Source organism: Lasioglossum baleicum, chromosome 3 (assembly GCF_051020765.1).
Source record: "Lasioglossum baleicum chromosome 3, iyLasBale1, whole genome shotgun sequence".
Classification (NCBI taxonomy): Eukaryota; Metazoa; Arthropoda; class Insecta; order Hymenoptera; family Halictidae; genus Lasioglossum; species Lasioglossum baleicum.
The window spans coordinates 18,267,480-18,283,704 of record NC_134931.1 but is presented as its reverse complement, the minus strand read 5'-3'; the positions used below and the strand labels follow the sequence as shown (position 1 = coordinate 18,283,704).

At 35.3% G+C, this 16,225-nt stretch overlaps 2 protein-coding genes across 6 annotated transcripts in view; one reads left to right on the top strand and one right to left on the bottom strand.

Annotated features, from left to right (window-relative positions):
• Positions 1-1,219: 1,219 nt before the first annotated feature.
• On the bottom strand, positions 1,220-3,976 carry LOC143207421 (PDZ and LIM domain protein 3). The gene is made up of 2 exons (XM_076420871.1): positions 3,869-3,976; positions 1,220-1,623 (listed from the first exon to the last, which is right to left on the bottom strand). Exons 1-2 carry the CDS (start codon positions 3,974-3,976, stop codon positions 1,432-1,434), a joined length of 300 nt encoding a protein of 99 aa, XP_076276986.1. The 3' UTR covers positions 1,220-1,431.
• Positions 3,977-11,718: 7,742 nt separating this feature from the next.
• Positions 11,719-16,225, top strand: part of LOC143207485 (putative G-protein coupled receptor CG31760) — a 50,841-nt gene continuing 46,334 nt past the window's right edge. Inside the window, exon 1 of one of the 5 annotated variants that reach the window (XM_076421025.1) lies at positions 11,719-12,144. The gene's annotated coding sequence lies outside the window, so the exon portion shown is untranslated. The remainder of the gene's footprint in view (positions 12,145-16,225) is intronic. The other 4 variants (XM_076421022.1, XM_076421020.1, XM_076421021.1 and 1 more) reach the window with 4 other exon arrangements.

Genomic DNA, 16,225 nt, shown 5'->3' with positions numbered 1-16,225 from the left:
CTTTGGTTTTAACACTAGGTTTACAAAGCACTAAAAGTGACTATTTTGCATCGATTTATAAAAATAACAAGAACGCATCTATTCCAATTCTTAGCAATTTTTTTCATAGTATATAATTTCTTTATAAAATAATTTCTCATGGATTCATCTTTACGATCTCAATAATCGTAATTTAAGAAATTTAGAATCCGCCATTTTCACGGGACCTGTAAATCTAGTGTTAAATAAATAGACAGCGGATCTTTATGCAAAATAAAAATTTTCTACCTGCATTGCAACAAACTGGAGTGAAATAGAAATTTATTTTCTCTCTTAATATGGTTAATAGGTTGAAAATAATATAAACACTATTTTCAAATTCTCCCAGTGTTTTTACTGTTTTAAGTTACACCTACTTATGTTTCTTATAAATTCATAAAGTCCGCTGTATATAAATAAATTATCAGCTTGGTCTTCTTAATATTGAAATAAAAACTGACGAATAGGAATCCTCTGATTCAGTTTGTTTGTTTCAACATTTATATGTATGTTCTATTAAATTGAAATTAATAAAATGTAACCGTTGTCATGTATAAACAAATATTTGTTTTCGAAATACACTTCGATAAATGTTTATTTATGTTCCCTTCTCTGCGACTCTCTCTCTCCCACTGCAAATTCTGCGATTCTACAGTTTGCCAAACAGAAGTGGCAATGTACGAGTAACCTGATAACCTGGTTCTCCCAAAAACGTTTAAACAATCCTGTTTTTACGAGTTCTACCTCTCTCTTCAGGTTTCAGCGAAACTGGGATCACGAACTAGGCCAGTTGAGTGGACATAAAAAAAGTTTATAAGCCACGATTTATTTTTTTCAACTCTTACAAACTCAGATTTGCATATTCGAATTATTTACGACAGTATACTGAGATCGCCTTCAACATGCTATCTACATATTAGAAGAAATTTTATCATAATTTTTGAAAAAGTAACGTTCAATGTGGGATATAATGTGCATGTCATTGTTAATTAAGTGTCTATGAGAAATCAAACATTAACAATCGAGGGCTTGTTAATAAATTTTTCGAAAACAGTAGCAATTTCATTTCTCAATAATTTACTTCAGGATTGTAATTTCGAATAAAAATAGTAAGCTCTTTTTAGATGCAACGCAATCATTCAAATACTGCGTATACTTTGTACAGAATAATGATATGTAACACTCTGACAACAAGGTTCTGGATAACAGAGAAATCAGTAATTATAAATCATTGTATTTTTCATAACAATTTCCATAAAGTTATAATATTAATAGAGATATTACCATCTATTGTACATAGATATCGAAGATCGCTGAATCGTTCATTTAGAATTTAGACTCTTTCGGAAGAGTGCGAATTAGCGGGTACACGTGTTAAGTCGAGGAATGGAAAATGGCGGACGGTGGAGCGCGTTATTCTTCTTGTTTAGCGGCTCGTTCGAATTTCAAATTTCGCAGAACGGTCAATGTAAATTCGTTTCCGGCTTTGATGAGGCGTTCGTGAACTTCGTTGTGTGTCAAGTGCTGTATAGTCTCTCCGTTTATTTTGACAACCAGGTCGCCAGCATGCACACCAGCTCGATCGGCCAGACCTCCGATAGTTAGCTTGTGAAAAAGAAAATACGTGATTTGAAACACATGACATATTAATTGGAAATCACTAGTTCTTGTATACATATGTTCTCTCAACGATATTATTTCACAAATAATTATTTGAATTAATAAAACTACGTAGAATAAAATAGATAGATATCCTTAAATATCCTTACACGTAAAACTGAAGAATTATTACTATTTTATTGGTGCTGTTACACCGCGCAATGTTAAACCATAATTTAACTACAAGTCGGAATTATTAAATTGTATTCTATTATAATAATATTACACTGTGACTTAACAATGTGATGTAAGAAATATCTAGGCAAAATTACTGTTTTGATAGTGCTTCTCAGAATCCCTCCCCAACGTTCGACATAAATACGCGAGTTGTAATCATCATTAATAAAAATAAAATCATTTATTTTGGTCACGACGTGCGTGCGTGTATTTATAACCGATTCGTTCATTCATCAGACGATCTGAATCAAATTGAAACGAAAGAACTACATGTTAAATTACAAATACGCGTACTAAGGAAATATGTAAATTAGTGAAACGATGAAATTTTCAGCATACAACTACCATAAATCTACAAGATGTGTGTCGAGGGGCGTTAGATCAGGTGATCTCGCCGGAAAATGAATAGGACCACCTGGTCCTATCCAACGATTCGGAAATATTTGATTTAATGCATTTCTTGTTATTGTTTCATAATGTGCAGGACAACTATCATTGTTTGTCGAATTCGTAACATCATCACGTGAGTTATGATTTCGTAACAACACTATAAAATAAAATATCTCCTAAACTAATGGTTAATACTTTTTTGTAGAGAATATGAAGCTTCATCGATTGGCGCAGGAAGAAACATACGATTTTAAAAAATACAAAGAAACTCGCAACACCGAAGTATACATCTCTCTCGACACCATTCAACCTTATATAAACAGTCTTCGCTACGAATTACAATAATAACGACGAAAACCGAGTAGGTAATATCTAGTAAACCACCCTGTATTGTAGAAGCCGTTCGAAATGGTCCGGAAACAGATGACCGTCGCAGTTTAAGTGTCAACTTCATCAGGACACATTAATCAAATAATTAAAAGACAAAAGTTGAGGATGACAATGAAAGACCCGCGAGTTGGACCCTTGATCTGGCATTGAAGTGACATTCTGCCAAAAATAACCTAGCGTCCGGATGCTTCTCAAGCGGTAGTTGAATACAAGCGACGAACCCCGGCTTCCCTTGGTAACAGGTTAAATTCTCTATTCAGCGAGGGGATTAAAGGGCGGAGGAGGGTGAGGGTAGGGAGAGAGAGAGAGAGAGAGAGATGCTAAATGACTGGGAACGATCATCGTTGGGGAAGTTGTTTGAAAAAAAGCACGACCGTGCGACAGAGTCTCATCTGCGATTCGATTAATGACTTCCTTTTGTTCAGATCGATATCCAGCCGGACCCGACCGCAGGATTCAAGCCACACGGAAACGAGGTCACGCGATCCGATACGAGCGAACACGGCGATAAAAAAAAAAAATCGCGGAAGAAGAAAACGCGAATATATTTCACGCGTCGATTACTGTGCCGTCGATATCATCTCGAGCTGATAGCCCGGGGAACGTGTCCGGCGTTGCTAAACAATCGTCTCTCCTTAATTTTTCAAATCGGCGAACTGTCTGCCAATGCATCCCCCATATTACATCGTAAATCGATCATGAGATTCTCTGTTTAGTGCACTCCTCGACTCCTAATAGCTTTCGACGATTTTCTGAAGCGTAATTAACGTATCTCACAAATTTGAGAGGATTTGGAATTTCGCACGAATGCAGCTCACGTAGTGCTGCATTCAACAATGGAACACACTTTAGGAGGAGTATTTGAGAAACTGTTATTAGTAGACAACGAATTTTATTTACAGTGGATCCAGTGTTTGAACGCTAACTGTCTCGCGAAATTGTCAATATTCGAACCATGATTATTTTGTTACAAATAATTTGCTAGTAAAAAGTATCGAGGGATGAAACACACTTTAGGAGGAATTTTGATCATATTTTTGCGAATATTTGAGGAAACTAGTAGACTGTGAATCAAATTCTATCCAGTGTTTGAACGCTAACTGTCTCGAGAAATTGTCAATACCTAAACCGTGATAATTTCGTTAAAAACAAAATAGTACAGTTAATAAATTAGGCCTCGATTTAAACACTATGAACGCAGTTTTTAATAGCTGATTATTTATTTATGCGTTACCCTGACAACAGTTAAGGGAAAACTGAAGTCAACTCCCCCGGATAGGCGAAGTCCCCAAGGTTGGTTGTCACTTCGTGAGAGTGGAATGACTATTTCCATGGCTGACATCGCGTGTTTCGATAAAGAATGCTGAAAACAAAAACGTAACAATAAATTAGAAATTGATGTCTTAAGACATTTTTTCCTTGTCGCAGTTTTCATAAAATGAAAATGGAACTTTGCATGAAGGTCTGCGGTCTAGTAATCAAGAAGGAATATGATTAAATAGGAACTAAAATAAAAATAATTGTCTTCGAAGGGTATCGGTGTGGGATAAACGGGACATGAGAGGAGTAGGTCAATAACTGGTCATCCTCGAATAATACTCATTCTATATTTTGATGGATTATGAATTTTATTTGATGGAGTATGGATTATGCAATTTTCAATTTTTAGAAAAATTCTATTATCATTGGTAATAGCATTAGTACATGCAAAATAATAACTGAAAATCGTACTAAATTCCATTGAATTTATTACTCCAACATTTTCTCAAAAATTTTTATAAGCCTGCATAAAGATCCGCAGTCTATTAAGTAGATTATCATTAACAGATCTTTTTTCTAATGAATTACCAGGAAAGTTAACTAAACAATTGCAGAATGGTCTCAATAAATTAACAAATAATTACGTAAATTAGAGCCTGGTATAAAAAGTGTGTTAATATTCAATCAAGTATTAGCTATGAATAGACTGTGGTTTTATTATGCAGAATAAAATTATTCTATCGTAATTACAACATGCGGGAGTTCAATAAAAAGGCATATTCTATTTTAATCATTTTACTGAGTTGGAAATAATGTAACAGTATCTTTAAGATCCTGTGATATTTCAGTTTGATTTTCCACCTACTCATCTTTCTTATAAATACATCAAATCTGCAGTCTAGTTTATTTATGACAAAAATGAGTAGGTGTAATTTGAAACAGTAAAATATTAGAAGAATTTCCACATATTGTTATATTATTTTCAATCTATTAAACATGTTAGGAAAGAAAATAATTTTTTATTTCACTCCAGTTTGTCGCAATTCCGGTAAACAATTTTTATTCTGCATAAACATCCGCTGTCTATTAATTACTATTAACATGACAGAAGAATAAACGTCAAAACAAATGTTGTTTAAATATAAATAATCCACGTTTATTCATAGGTTTTACTGCTGTAATCAAATCTGTTTCTGACAGATCACTTTCCAGCAGCGCAAAAATGTTGCTTCTATTAGCGAAAGAACAGTTTTCGCCCTGAAATGCAGAAACGCATTAATGCCAGCCTGAATGAAAAGTTTCAGCGATACGAGAGTTGGAGATGAAGCACAAATCTCGGATTTAGTCGAAAAGACATCTCCCAACTTCGCTCGATGTGCACGGGAATAGACCTTATAGAAAAGTTTCGCAGCTTTTTTCAACAGATACGATGAAGAAAGATAGTCGACCAAAATACTGTGACGAATTGAACAAGTGGGAAGTTGTGTTCCATGTTTCAGACGATTTTCTTAAAACTGTTTATCGGTTTCACATTTCGCGGAACGGGGACACTAGATTTAACAATAGATGTAAATCTAGAACACCTACCGGTAATAGGAACTTAAAGAATTCAATATTTATGAAACACAGAATTATACATATTAGTATGGATTGTGGATCGGTCGGAGAGTATTCAAAAATATTCTTTGTGAAAGGTTTGACCTTTTAGTTCCAATTTGCTGATGTTCTATTAATTTTTTATTTGAAGCTTGACTGGGGAAACAGTGTCGTATAATTATATATAAGAAAAGTTGAATAGAAATGTGAGTATTTCAGGACATTCTTAAAAAAATGTGTTATTTTGTTACGTCTAAGGCAATGAATAACTGATGACAATTTCATTGAAAGTTGAACAAAATATATATTTTTAATACTGTTACAGAAATTAACATTTTTGATGCTGTTACAAAAATATTAATTTCTTAATGTTCTTGTAATGTTACATGAAAGTCAGTGAATAAATTATGGCTATTTAATTGAAGTCAGCAAGGATAATGCTAACACAACGGAATCTGTTCAGAAAGTGGAATAAAAATGAACATTTGTGGAAGTTGTTGCAAAAAAGAATGCATAATGACAATTTAATAGAAATTAGGAAGGATCACAGTTAAAAAAACAAATCTTTTTGGAAAGTTGAATAAATATAATCATTTTTGAAGGGTTTTATAAAAAGAATTGCAATATTAAATCTAAATCAATCAATAAATTATGACAATTTAATTGAAATTACTCCAATGATAATTTTTAAAAATAATGGGAAACAAATAAAAAAATATGAATGGAATATTTTGTGTAGAGAGCTTTTCGTTTTGAGCCGAAACTTTCATTTCACAATTCTCCTGTCAGTTCTATTTTCGCGGAAAAATAGAAAATTCCTTTTAGGGCGACACAATCAGGTTTTCAAGGGAGGATACTAACAGGAAAAGAATTCCGTGCACTCACCCTGAATGGCTCGGCAATTCGAAGAATTCGTCGAGTTTCGCGGAGGTGAACTCTGAAGAAGCTCGATCAGGTAGTCAGCGAAGGGTTGTCCGCGTTAATCTGTTGTGTCTCAACAGCGAACGATGGCCAATGTCCGAATGTCGGTGATCATGACTTAATGCTCTATATCACTGTTGTCGCTATTCTAGAGCAAAGGCTGCACAGATACAATGCCGTGGCCGGTTACGAATTTTCAACTATAGACACGCTTTACCCTAAATACTATTTCAGATGCAACATGCGGTACAAGGCTGCGATTGACGCAGCCTGTGGCGACTTGAACTTCCTAATCGCTGATGTTGTTCTCTGCGTTCGCATATTGTCTTCCAAATATAGCTGTCGCGGCTGCCAATGCCGAAGTTCCCAGTGGGAAATGAAAAATAAATCGAAAAATCGCAGAACGCGTCCTGCGCGTGCAATATCTGCTGCAATTCGTCACAGATGAACGATGTTATGCATTTATGGATAAATTATTAAAGAATCACGGAACTTTCTATTTGGTTTTTGTGAAGAAAATTTTACGTAGAATATTTAATGAGGAAGAAAGTATAGCTGTCGCGGCTGCCAATGCTGAAGTTCCCAGTGGGAAATGAAAAATAAATCGAAAAATCGCAGAACGCGTCCTGCGCGTGCAATATCTGCTGCAATTCGTCACAGATGAACGATGTTATGCATTTATGGATAAATTATTAAAGAATCACGGAACTTTCTATTTGGTTTTTGTGAAGAAAATTTTACGTAGAATATTTAATGAGGAAGAAAGTATAGCTGTCGCGGCTGCCAATGCTGAAGTTCCCAGTGGGAAATGAAAAATAAATCGAAAAATCGCAGAACGCGTCCTGCGCGTCCAATATCTGCTGCAATTCGTCACAGATAAACGATGTTATGCATTTATGGATAAATTATTAAAGAATCACGGAACTTTGTATTTGGTTTTTATGAAGAAAATTTTACGTAGAATAGTTAATGAGGAAGAAAATAAAACTGTTTATCTCGATTGCAACAAACAGATGCGAGTTCACAGGCCAAATCGATTAACCATTCTAATTTGTTGAGACTTTATTGCCAAAGCATTTGATCGATGCATCGCCCTTTTTCTTTTAAATAAATTCGCTTAGTAATTAGTAGACTCCGGATCTCCAAGCGAAATAAAAATTGTATGCATCGATTACAAGGTACAGAAGCTAAATCGAATATTATTTCGTCTCTTAATGATTTAATAGAGGAGAAATCATATATCGACATCTTCGATTTTTAAAAGTTTTCAACCATTTCGAATTTCCTCTATTCAATTTTGCTGTAAATGCATAAAGATCCGCAGTCCCAATTTCCAAATAAATCCAATAAATTCCAGATAAAAAAGTGGCAGAAAATGAAATATGCACTCGATGGAGCATTGCATCCTGAAAAATGCAATTTAAATAAATGAACATTGGTGAATATTGTGTATTATAATACAAAATAAAAACTGTTAACTGTGAAGCATGGTAAAGGACACACAGCTTTTTTACAAAAATGTAAAAATTATGCAATAAATAAGTACATGCAACAATGCAATGTATGTCCACGAAAGTGACAGAAGAATTCTGCCACGTTCCATTTTCTAGCTTGATACTTTCTAGTTTCTGGTAAGTATGTTCTTGGAAAACGTGCTGAAGGAGTAAGTAGAATATCCCGCATTATAGTCAGACAGAACTAATAAGTTTGACCGGTGGAAGTCACTTAATGGCTCGAGTGTAGAGTCGCAACGCCGCGATTACTCTCGTCTTGCCTGTAGAACAGCGCACAATATAGAATAGTTAAAGTGATCTCTTTTTTCCTCACAGCTTCATAATTTATAGGCCCATTATGTTGCTGCAGTTCTCATTATACGAGATGTCTCATAAACAGTACTTGCTCGTAAAAAAATCATAAAACCTTGCAACGTTCTTTAAGTTTTTTGATCAACTCATTAGAGCCAGCTAAATGTTCACGTGGATTATTATTAAATACATTCTTGTGAGTAAATCCAGTGAGTGTGACCGTTATTCCTTTATTATATTGCGAATTTTATAATACACAACGTGCACAGGGATGTGCACGTCGTTTCTTATTTTATATAACATTAAGTTCCTTTATTTATACTTACTGGATTTTACGAATCTATGACAAAATGGATAGGTGAAATATAAAATAATGAAAATGTCAGAAGAATTTAAAAACGTTATAATATTATTTGTCAATGTGCTGAAATTATTAAGAGACAAAATCAATGTCCTTCTGTTTCTTGCAATTGGCACAGAACACTTTTGTTTTGCATAAAGATCCATTAACTACATATTACTTAGTGCAAACAAACATTTGCCAATTATTGTATATTTCTTACAGTTTATGGAAATGCGAATTTTTAGAATCTGAAATACATTTTATTTTTCACCGTGTATCTAATGTTGACTGTACTGTTGCTAAATGTGAATCTGTAATTTGCATAATTATTTAATACAAAAGTGATAAGAGTTCGATGTAGCTAGACTTGTATTTAAATATTTATTGTCTTAATAAAATCGTCGATTTATACAAGTGGTTCTAACAATTAATGTCAAAGAGACTCGAGCATTAAATATTTGATGTTACAACATCAACTGTTTTCGTATTATGGTGAGCATTTTATTGTCTTTAGGGTAGGTTTGAGAGCTTTCAATTTTAGTTTCCCTGCGAAACGAAGCGAATGCTAATATAAATATCACCTAGAAATGAATTCGTCAGAGGAAATCAGGGAAAGTTGTGCTAGAATTAGAGCGCCATTCGTTTCTTAGTAGCTTTACAAGCACCCTCTGCCTTTATCTCTCATCTTTGCAAGGAACTGTAAAAGCGGCGAATACTAAGCGCTCTTAAGAATAAACAGTGCTTGAGAAAGTACACCGCATCTGCCTAGCAGAGAGTGAAACATTTAGACGGAGGATGCTCGGAAAAAAATATTATACTTCGTGAAAATATACATACATAACCCCACGGCTACTTGTCAAATATGTACAATTAGTATTCCCATTAAAATTTCAATCATTCGAAAACTCACATTAAATCACATTTATTAACAAAACTAGTTTCACGTTTAACAAATGATGCTTCGAGAAACAGTATTATACTTCGCGCAAAAATATATTATAATTCACAAATCTTTTATTTATTATTCACATAAACATTAGGTTTACGGAACCCGTAGCAAAATGACGAAAATCATCTAATTTCTGGGTCATTTCAAGGTCATAATAAAACAGAACGTTGAATTCATCTCGACGTCGCCTACAATGCTATAAAGTCGGAATGAAGGCACATGAAATATATATGTGTTCTATTAATCAATAAAAGTGATTTATTAGAGGCAGTGGTCCTAAAATATGTTGTTCAAATGATATTAATTTTGTAGAAAACATTTTTGTCGAAACATTAAACATTTCTAAGAAATATGTTCGATTAATCAATAAAAAAGATTTATTTCACGTATTTGATTTTTTAAAAACATTTTTTTCGGAACATTTAATATTTTATTCCTGTCATAACATTAAAGTGCCTGTAAGAAATGTTATACTGATCGATAAAATAGATCGATTTGAGGTCATTCTCCTTAAATACGTGGCTCCAGTGGTATTAATCTTGCAGAAAATATTTACTTGGAAACATTGAACCTACGGTCTACAGTTCTCCAGATTTTGAACTCGATTTTATTCAAACAGCGTTCACCCGGGTCATAACCTCCCCTCGTAGGAAGCATTCTCATCCCTTTTCCCTTAATCGGGCATAACGGATACGCGTAACGAGATTGAAGGCCACACAATTTATCGTGCCCGCCCTCCGTTTTCACCCCTGACAGAGTAGAACTGATCGATAAATACAATTCCTATGAGCTATTGCAACTGGAACTATCGATTTGCACAAGTATGAGCACGCGTGCCGCAAATTCCTGCGAGCTTCGTGCCGGTGGCTATGTTTTAGAAAAATTTCATGTAGAACCGTAGAATTCAAAATGGAACCTCAAGCATCCATTTCTGTTTTGTTTTGAAAAAAGTGCATGGGTCATCGAAGCAGTGATTGCAATCAATCATTTTCTACGAAGCACTGTTTTCATATTTTAAGTAAATTATTTTTCGTGATTGGAGTCGCAAATATTTTATTGGTAGCTTATTTGTTATTATATTAAACGACATAGTTTTCGTGCTCGTTTAAATCTACTTTTCCTGAACGTACAAAGTTAGATACCATAGGAAGTTAGTAGAATATTCCGCGCTATAGTCGGACAAAGTTCAGAAGCTCGACTGGTCAGTGTAATTTCTTGTCGATGTAATATCCAGTTGACGATCATGCGTCACGTGAATTATTTGGACTACACATGTAGAAAGTTAGTCGAATATTTGTGCTACAGTGTGACAAAGCAGTTGACGCTCATGTTTAACGTAAAAATAATAACCTAGTTAGGAACGTAGAAAGAGTTAGTAGAATATTCCGCGCTACAGTCAGACAAAATCTAGAAACGCTATCCTGTTGATGACCATGCTTAATGTAAAAATACTAACCTTGTTATGAATATAGAAAGTTAGTGGAATATCCTATGCTATAGTCAGACATCTTTAAATCATGATATCATGTTTAACGTTAAATATTTTTACTTTTAACGCATTTTTTAAATATTCGTTACAAGCTGAAATAACAAAGTTGTGAAGGCAACTTCTACTATCTTTTTCTTCGTAATTCCGACCAAACGCAATTTTCCAAAATGTTCATTTCATCTAATGAATCAATCCATCTTGGTAGAACAACTGAGGTCTATCAATCAAATATTTATTCCGATTTCAAGAGTGTGCCTAGGGTTGCCAGATCTTCTATATTTGAACTTGATCTTTACGTACCTATAGGAATTTTCAAAAATCTTTGTTTGAATAAAAAAGTTTAAAATGTGCTGTGTACCTCTTTTACTTGAACTCCTATATTTCGAGCCTATCTCATATATACATAATTGCAGTTTCCACTACTTCTTCTATATTTGGATAGAACATTTCTGGCAACCCTATGTGTGCCGCCAATTATGAAACAACATGCAGGCTGCGTATGCTGCTTTTTCCAGAGAAGACAGTTGCAAGCTGCTTAATTGATCCCGTGCAGAGTCAATTGATTTAGAAGTGGGGCTCGACGCGAAGGCGTTGGTTACGGGATCAAGAGCAGGCGGGGTAGGAAGTGCAGGATATCGGCAGGGGTAAGGCCGTGTGGTGAGAGCCATAATAGTCCCGTTCCCAGTTCCGTTTCGGCGGACGGGTCCATGAGGACGGGTCCAGGAGAGTGAACAGAGAAAGAGAGCGAGAGAGAGAGAGAGAACGAGAGAGAGGGGGAGATCGAAGAGAGAGGGAGAGAGTGAGAGTGGCGCGCCGCGCAGCCTGTGTGTCCATGGTGGATTTCCTCGAGTGGAGGCAAAGTTTGATTTTGTGGAGGGCGCACGCCCCGCTCCCAGCTGCATAACCGACTGGTCTTTAAGCAGTCACGAACGAGCCTTCGTTCGTCGCAGCCGTGGGGAGGAATTTCTGCTCTCGCGGTTGCTATCCTCGCCAGCGTTCCTCCTTCCGACACGAGCCTTGGACTGGTTTAATCCCGCGTGTGCTACCCTCCTGTGTGCCAGTGACCACTCGTTGCACCTGTCGATTCGCCACCCTGGACGAGGGATTTCCCGAATAGAAGACCACCCCGGAGCAACCCCGATCGCAAGTAAGTCCACCTACTTACATACACTCCCTAGCTACAGAGCCCCTTCAACTTCAGTCCCATCAGGATCTCTAGAACCTGGTTCCGAACGATCCTAAAGGATGACAAGGTTACCTAGACTCGCAGCCCCGAGGCTCGACGAGTGTCCTCCCTCTCTGTCTCTATCTCTCTCTCACTCTCTCCCTCTTGGTCTCTCGTAGGCGTGCAGATTATTGAATCCGCTTACAATTAGCCGGAATAGAGATTGCGATACTCCCGACAGGCCCGTGAATTAGGATGCAGCGCGCGCGGGGCGCTTTGATGAATATGCAAATTGCTGTTCTGAGATTTCCTGGTGAATCGATACAGCCGAGCGTGCAAGACGCACGGAAATTTTCAAAATCGAACTCGCCTCGGTTTGGCTCTTCGAGTGTTGCTCGGATACCCGAGTTTCTGGAACGATGCGCAGCGCTGTTGTTGTAAACAGCCGATCCCACGGCCCGATGTTAATCGTGTTGCTAGGCGCGCGATTTAGTTGCCAGTGCAACACGTTCTCCGCTTTAACGCGGACCTTGTCGTTATAAGATAACCGCGGTTGGTACGCGACTCCCGCGGGATCATTATTTTCTGATTCTGCGTAATATATCTTGATTCATCGGGCCTTCACGGTGGAAACGTACACCTGATGCGTCCCCGCGATCGGGAAAGCCTCCGTGCAATTGTCGTGGTAATTGGAACGCTCCCAGTGAATGTTCGAGCGATTGTTTAATTAGGATTCGTTCGGGATCGTGGCTAAACAACTGTTTCACGGGGAGGCGGATTGGCTGATTGCCGATGACAGTATTGGGGAATTTAATATTTGGGCTGGATGTGCACTGTCTGGAACACTGTCGTTTTACTGGCAAACAAGCGATGGTGATGGGGAATGTAGTTTATTCCGGTGATAAGATGATTTCGTTTTTATACTCCCGGGGAAAACAATTTCAAGGATGTTAGTTTTTGTTGTCGGGCAAAAATACTTTTCGTTTATTACTTTCTTAAAATATGTATTGTTCACTTCTAGTGGCAAGTAAAATGAGGAATCATAGAGAAAAATGTAATTTATTTGTGTAAAACAATCATTCAGTCAGTATTCATTGACGAATGCAGGTTTAAGGAATGAAATTCATTTTCGAGAAGCCCGACAAAAATATTTTTCATTCAATACTTTCCAAAAATAAGTATTGTGGGCTACTATCATTCTAGTGGCAAGTAAAAATTAGGAGTGGTAGAGAAAAATATAATTTATTTGTGTAAAACGATCATTCAGTCAGTATTCGTTGACAAATGCAGGTTTAAGGGATGAAATTCATTTTCGAAGCCCGACAAAAATATTTTTAATATTTTTCATTCAATACTTTTCAAAAATATGTATTGTTGTCCACTGTCATTCTAGTGGCAAGTAAAAATTAGGAGTGGCAGAGGAAAATATAATTTATTAGTGTAAAACAATCGTTCACAGTCTTTGTTCAATTTGACAAAACAGGTTTAAAGGGTGAAATTCATTTTTGATGTTGGACAAAAAAATATTTTTCAATTACTACTTTCTAAAAATATGTATTGTTCACTACTAGTGGCATGTAAAATGAGATATCATAGAGAAAAATGTAATTTATTTGTGCAAAACAATCATTCATTCAGTATTCATTCACAAATGCAGGTTTAAGGGATGAAATTCATTATTTTTCATTCAATACTTTCCAAAAATATGTATTGTTGTCCACTGTCATTCTAGTGGCAAGTAAAAATTAGGAGTGGTAGAGAAAAATATAATTTGTTAGTGCAAAATGATAATCTAGCTTATATCCTTCAATGAATAAAATGTTAAAGAACGTTTATTATTCACTAAAAATGGATACTGTTGTCTACTGTCATTCTATTAACAAGTAAACATAGAGAATGATGCAAGAAAATATAGGTTATTAGAGCAACACGATAATTTGGTCTTCATGGTTAAAATTCAGATGAACATACATTTTAAAGAATCATAAATATTTATTATTGAATAAAAATGTGAATTGGTAATTTGTATCAGCGAAATGTTAATAAATAATTCGAAGGAGTCCGTGGACGTCAAAGTTGTGCAAGTCATGGTACTGCAATACCGTACGTGAATTATACATGTAAGGAAAACCGAAGGCAGTTGACATCCATTAGACTAGTGGTTATAGATACGATCTAGAAAATATCTATTTCGTTGTCACCTAATGGTATTACCGACAACCGACGGTACTCTACGTCGGTCATTAGTAGATAAGACTATTACTTAAGCAGGTTTTATAAATAAATTTTTATTGTGACACACATCCTTTACACATTATTGTGACAAACTTTATAAATTAATCTGTATTCTGACATGTTTAAGTGAATTTTCATTAAAATTTGTGAGATACAGAACACTGTTATTTAACCAGCCTTTATAAACTAACTTTTGTTCTGGCGTATTCAAGTGAATTCAATTTGATGGAACTGTGAAAGATACATAACACCATTGTTTAACCAAGTTATGTAAATTAATTGTCATCGTGACATAGTTAAGTGTATTAAATTTCATACAACCGATACAGGACGCTAGTATTTAACCAAAATAAATTAATTTCTGTAACATGCTCAATTAAATTTAGTTAAGTAATATACAGAAGAATGGGAGTAATCCGTACGAGACAATTCGTCTTTTCAGTTCTGGTTTCGTTAATTGAATTATTTTAATTCTAGGGTTGTCATTTGACATTTGCCGGGTTAAATGGGGAAACGATAATTAATTTATAAATTGGGCAGCTTGATAGAACAGATCTTCGATATAATCGCCAGTTATTCTCCTTATTAGTTCACGACATTAGCGTCGCGTAATTTCGAATTGCCTCTATTATTGGGATTATAGCCTTCTTCGGTAGATGAAGTTATTTTCGCCGCCCACGGTAACAATATGAAGGCAAGTTGTAGCCTTAACGAAGCGATATCGGACAATGGGGTGAAACAACAATAAGATCGATAACGCTTAATTGCACAGGGGTAATATTAATTTATTCAATTTCGACGCGAGCAAGTATTGCTTTTCCCCTTATTTAAAAACGTTATATAACTACATGGTTATTATATGAAAATTCGAATATGACAAATTATAATATTGGTCTTATTGAAACAGTAATAAATTTTTTAAATCATTGGAACACTTTTTATGTATTTCTGTTTTGCCAAATTTTACTTGTCCTAGTTTTTGAGCATTCATAAAGAATATTACTGTACAATTGATAGCGCACTATTGTACGCAAGTAATTTATCAATAGAAGTATTAATTTATTCAATTTGAACGTGAGCAAGTATTACGTTTTCCCCTTTTATTTCAAACGCATTGTGACCCCTGAACTAATTATAACTGCTTTTGAATGTTCATTTCATCTTTAATACTTCGATGGTTTGTTACCTGTGTGCCCTAGTTTTCGAGTATTCACCAATAATATTACATTATACTAGTTAAATGAAAGAGAAACGGAATTGTACAGTTAACATAATTAATAAAGCATTAAACAAATTATTGATAATTAATTGTGGATACGAGAAAAAGTTCTGGTATGTGATATTTCGAAAACTATATAAAAGAAAATTGTATAACAAAAAATTGATAGCCTAAAAAAGTATTCATATATCATAGTCCACAAGAGTATGTGACAAAATTATGTAATAAATAATTCATAAAATCTTTAATGTACTATATTTATCGAATTATCCTTTTCTCATCTCACGAGGTTTGAAAAATTCACAATTTCCGTTCAAGAATATATTTCCACGTACCTCGTACACTACTTTGATCATTTTCAAATGATCGATCGACGTTAAAAAGAAATGTGTTATCAATATTTGCAGACGAGCCTCGTTTGTATCACTTTAACCATGCGTTGAAGTTTGAAGTGACAGTGAAGGCTAATGAGTGTTTGCACAGTAATGGAGGTTTGCCGTTTGTCAATGATTTGAAAACGAAATTTATTTGCTTAGTACAAGCACAACGAAGAACGATGATTCCAGGTAAAAAATATAAAACGACTTGTGTAATTTTATAATATTTATA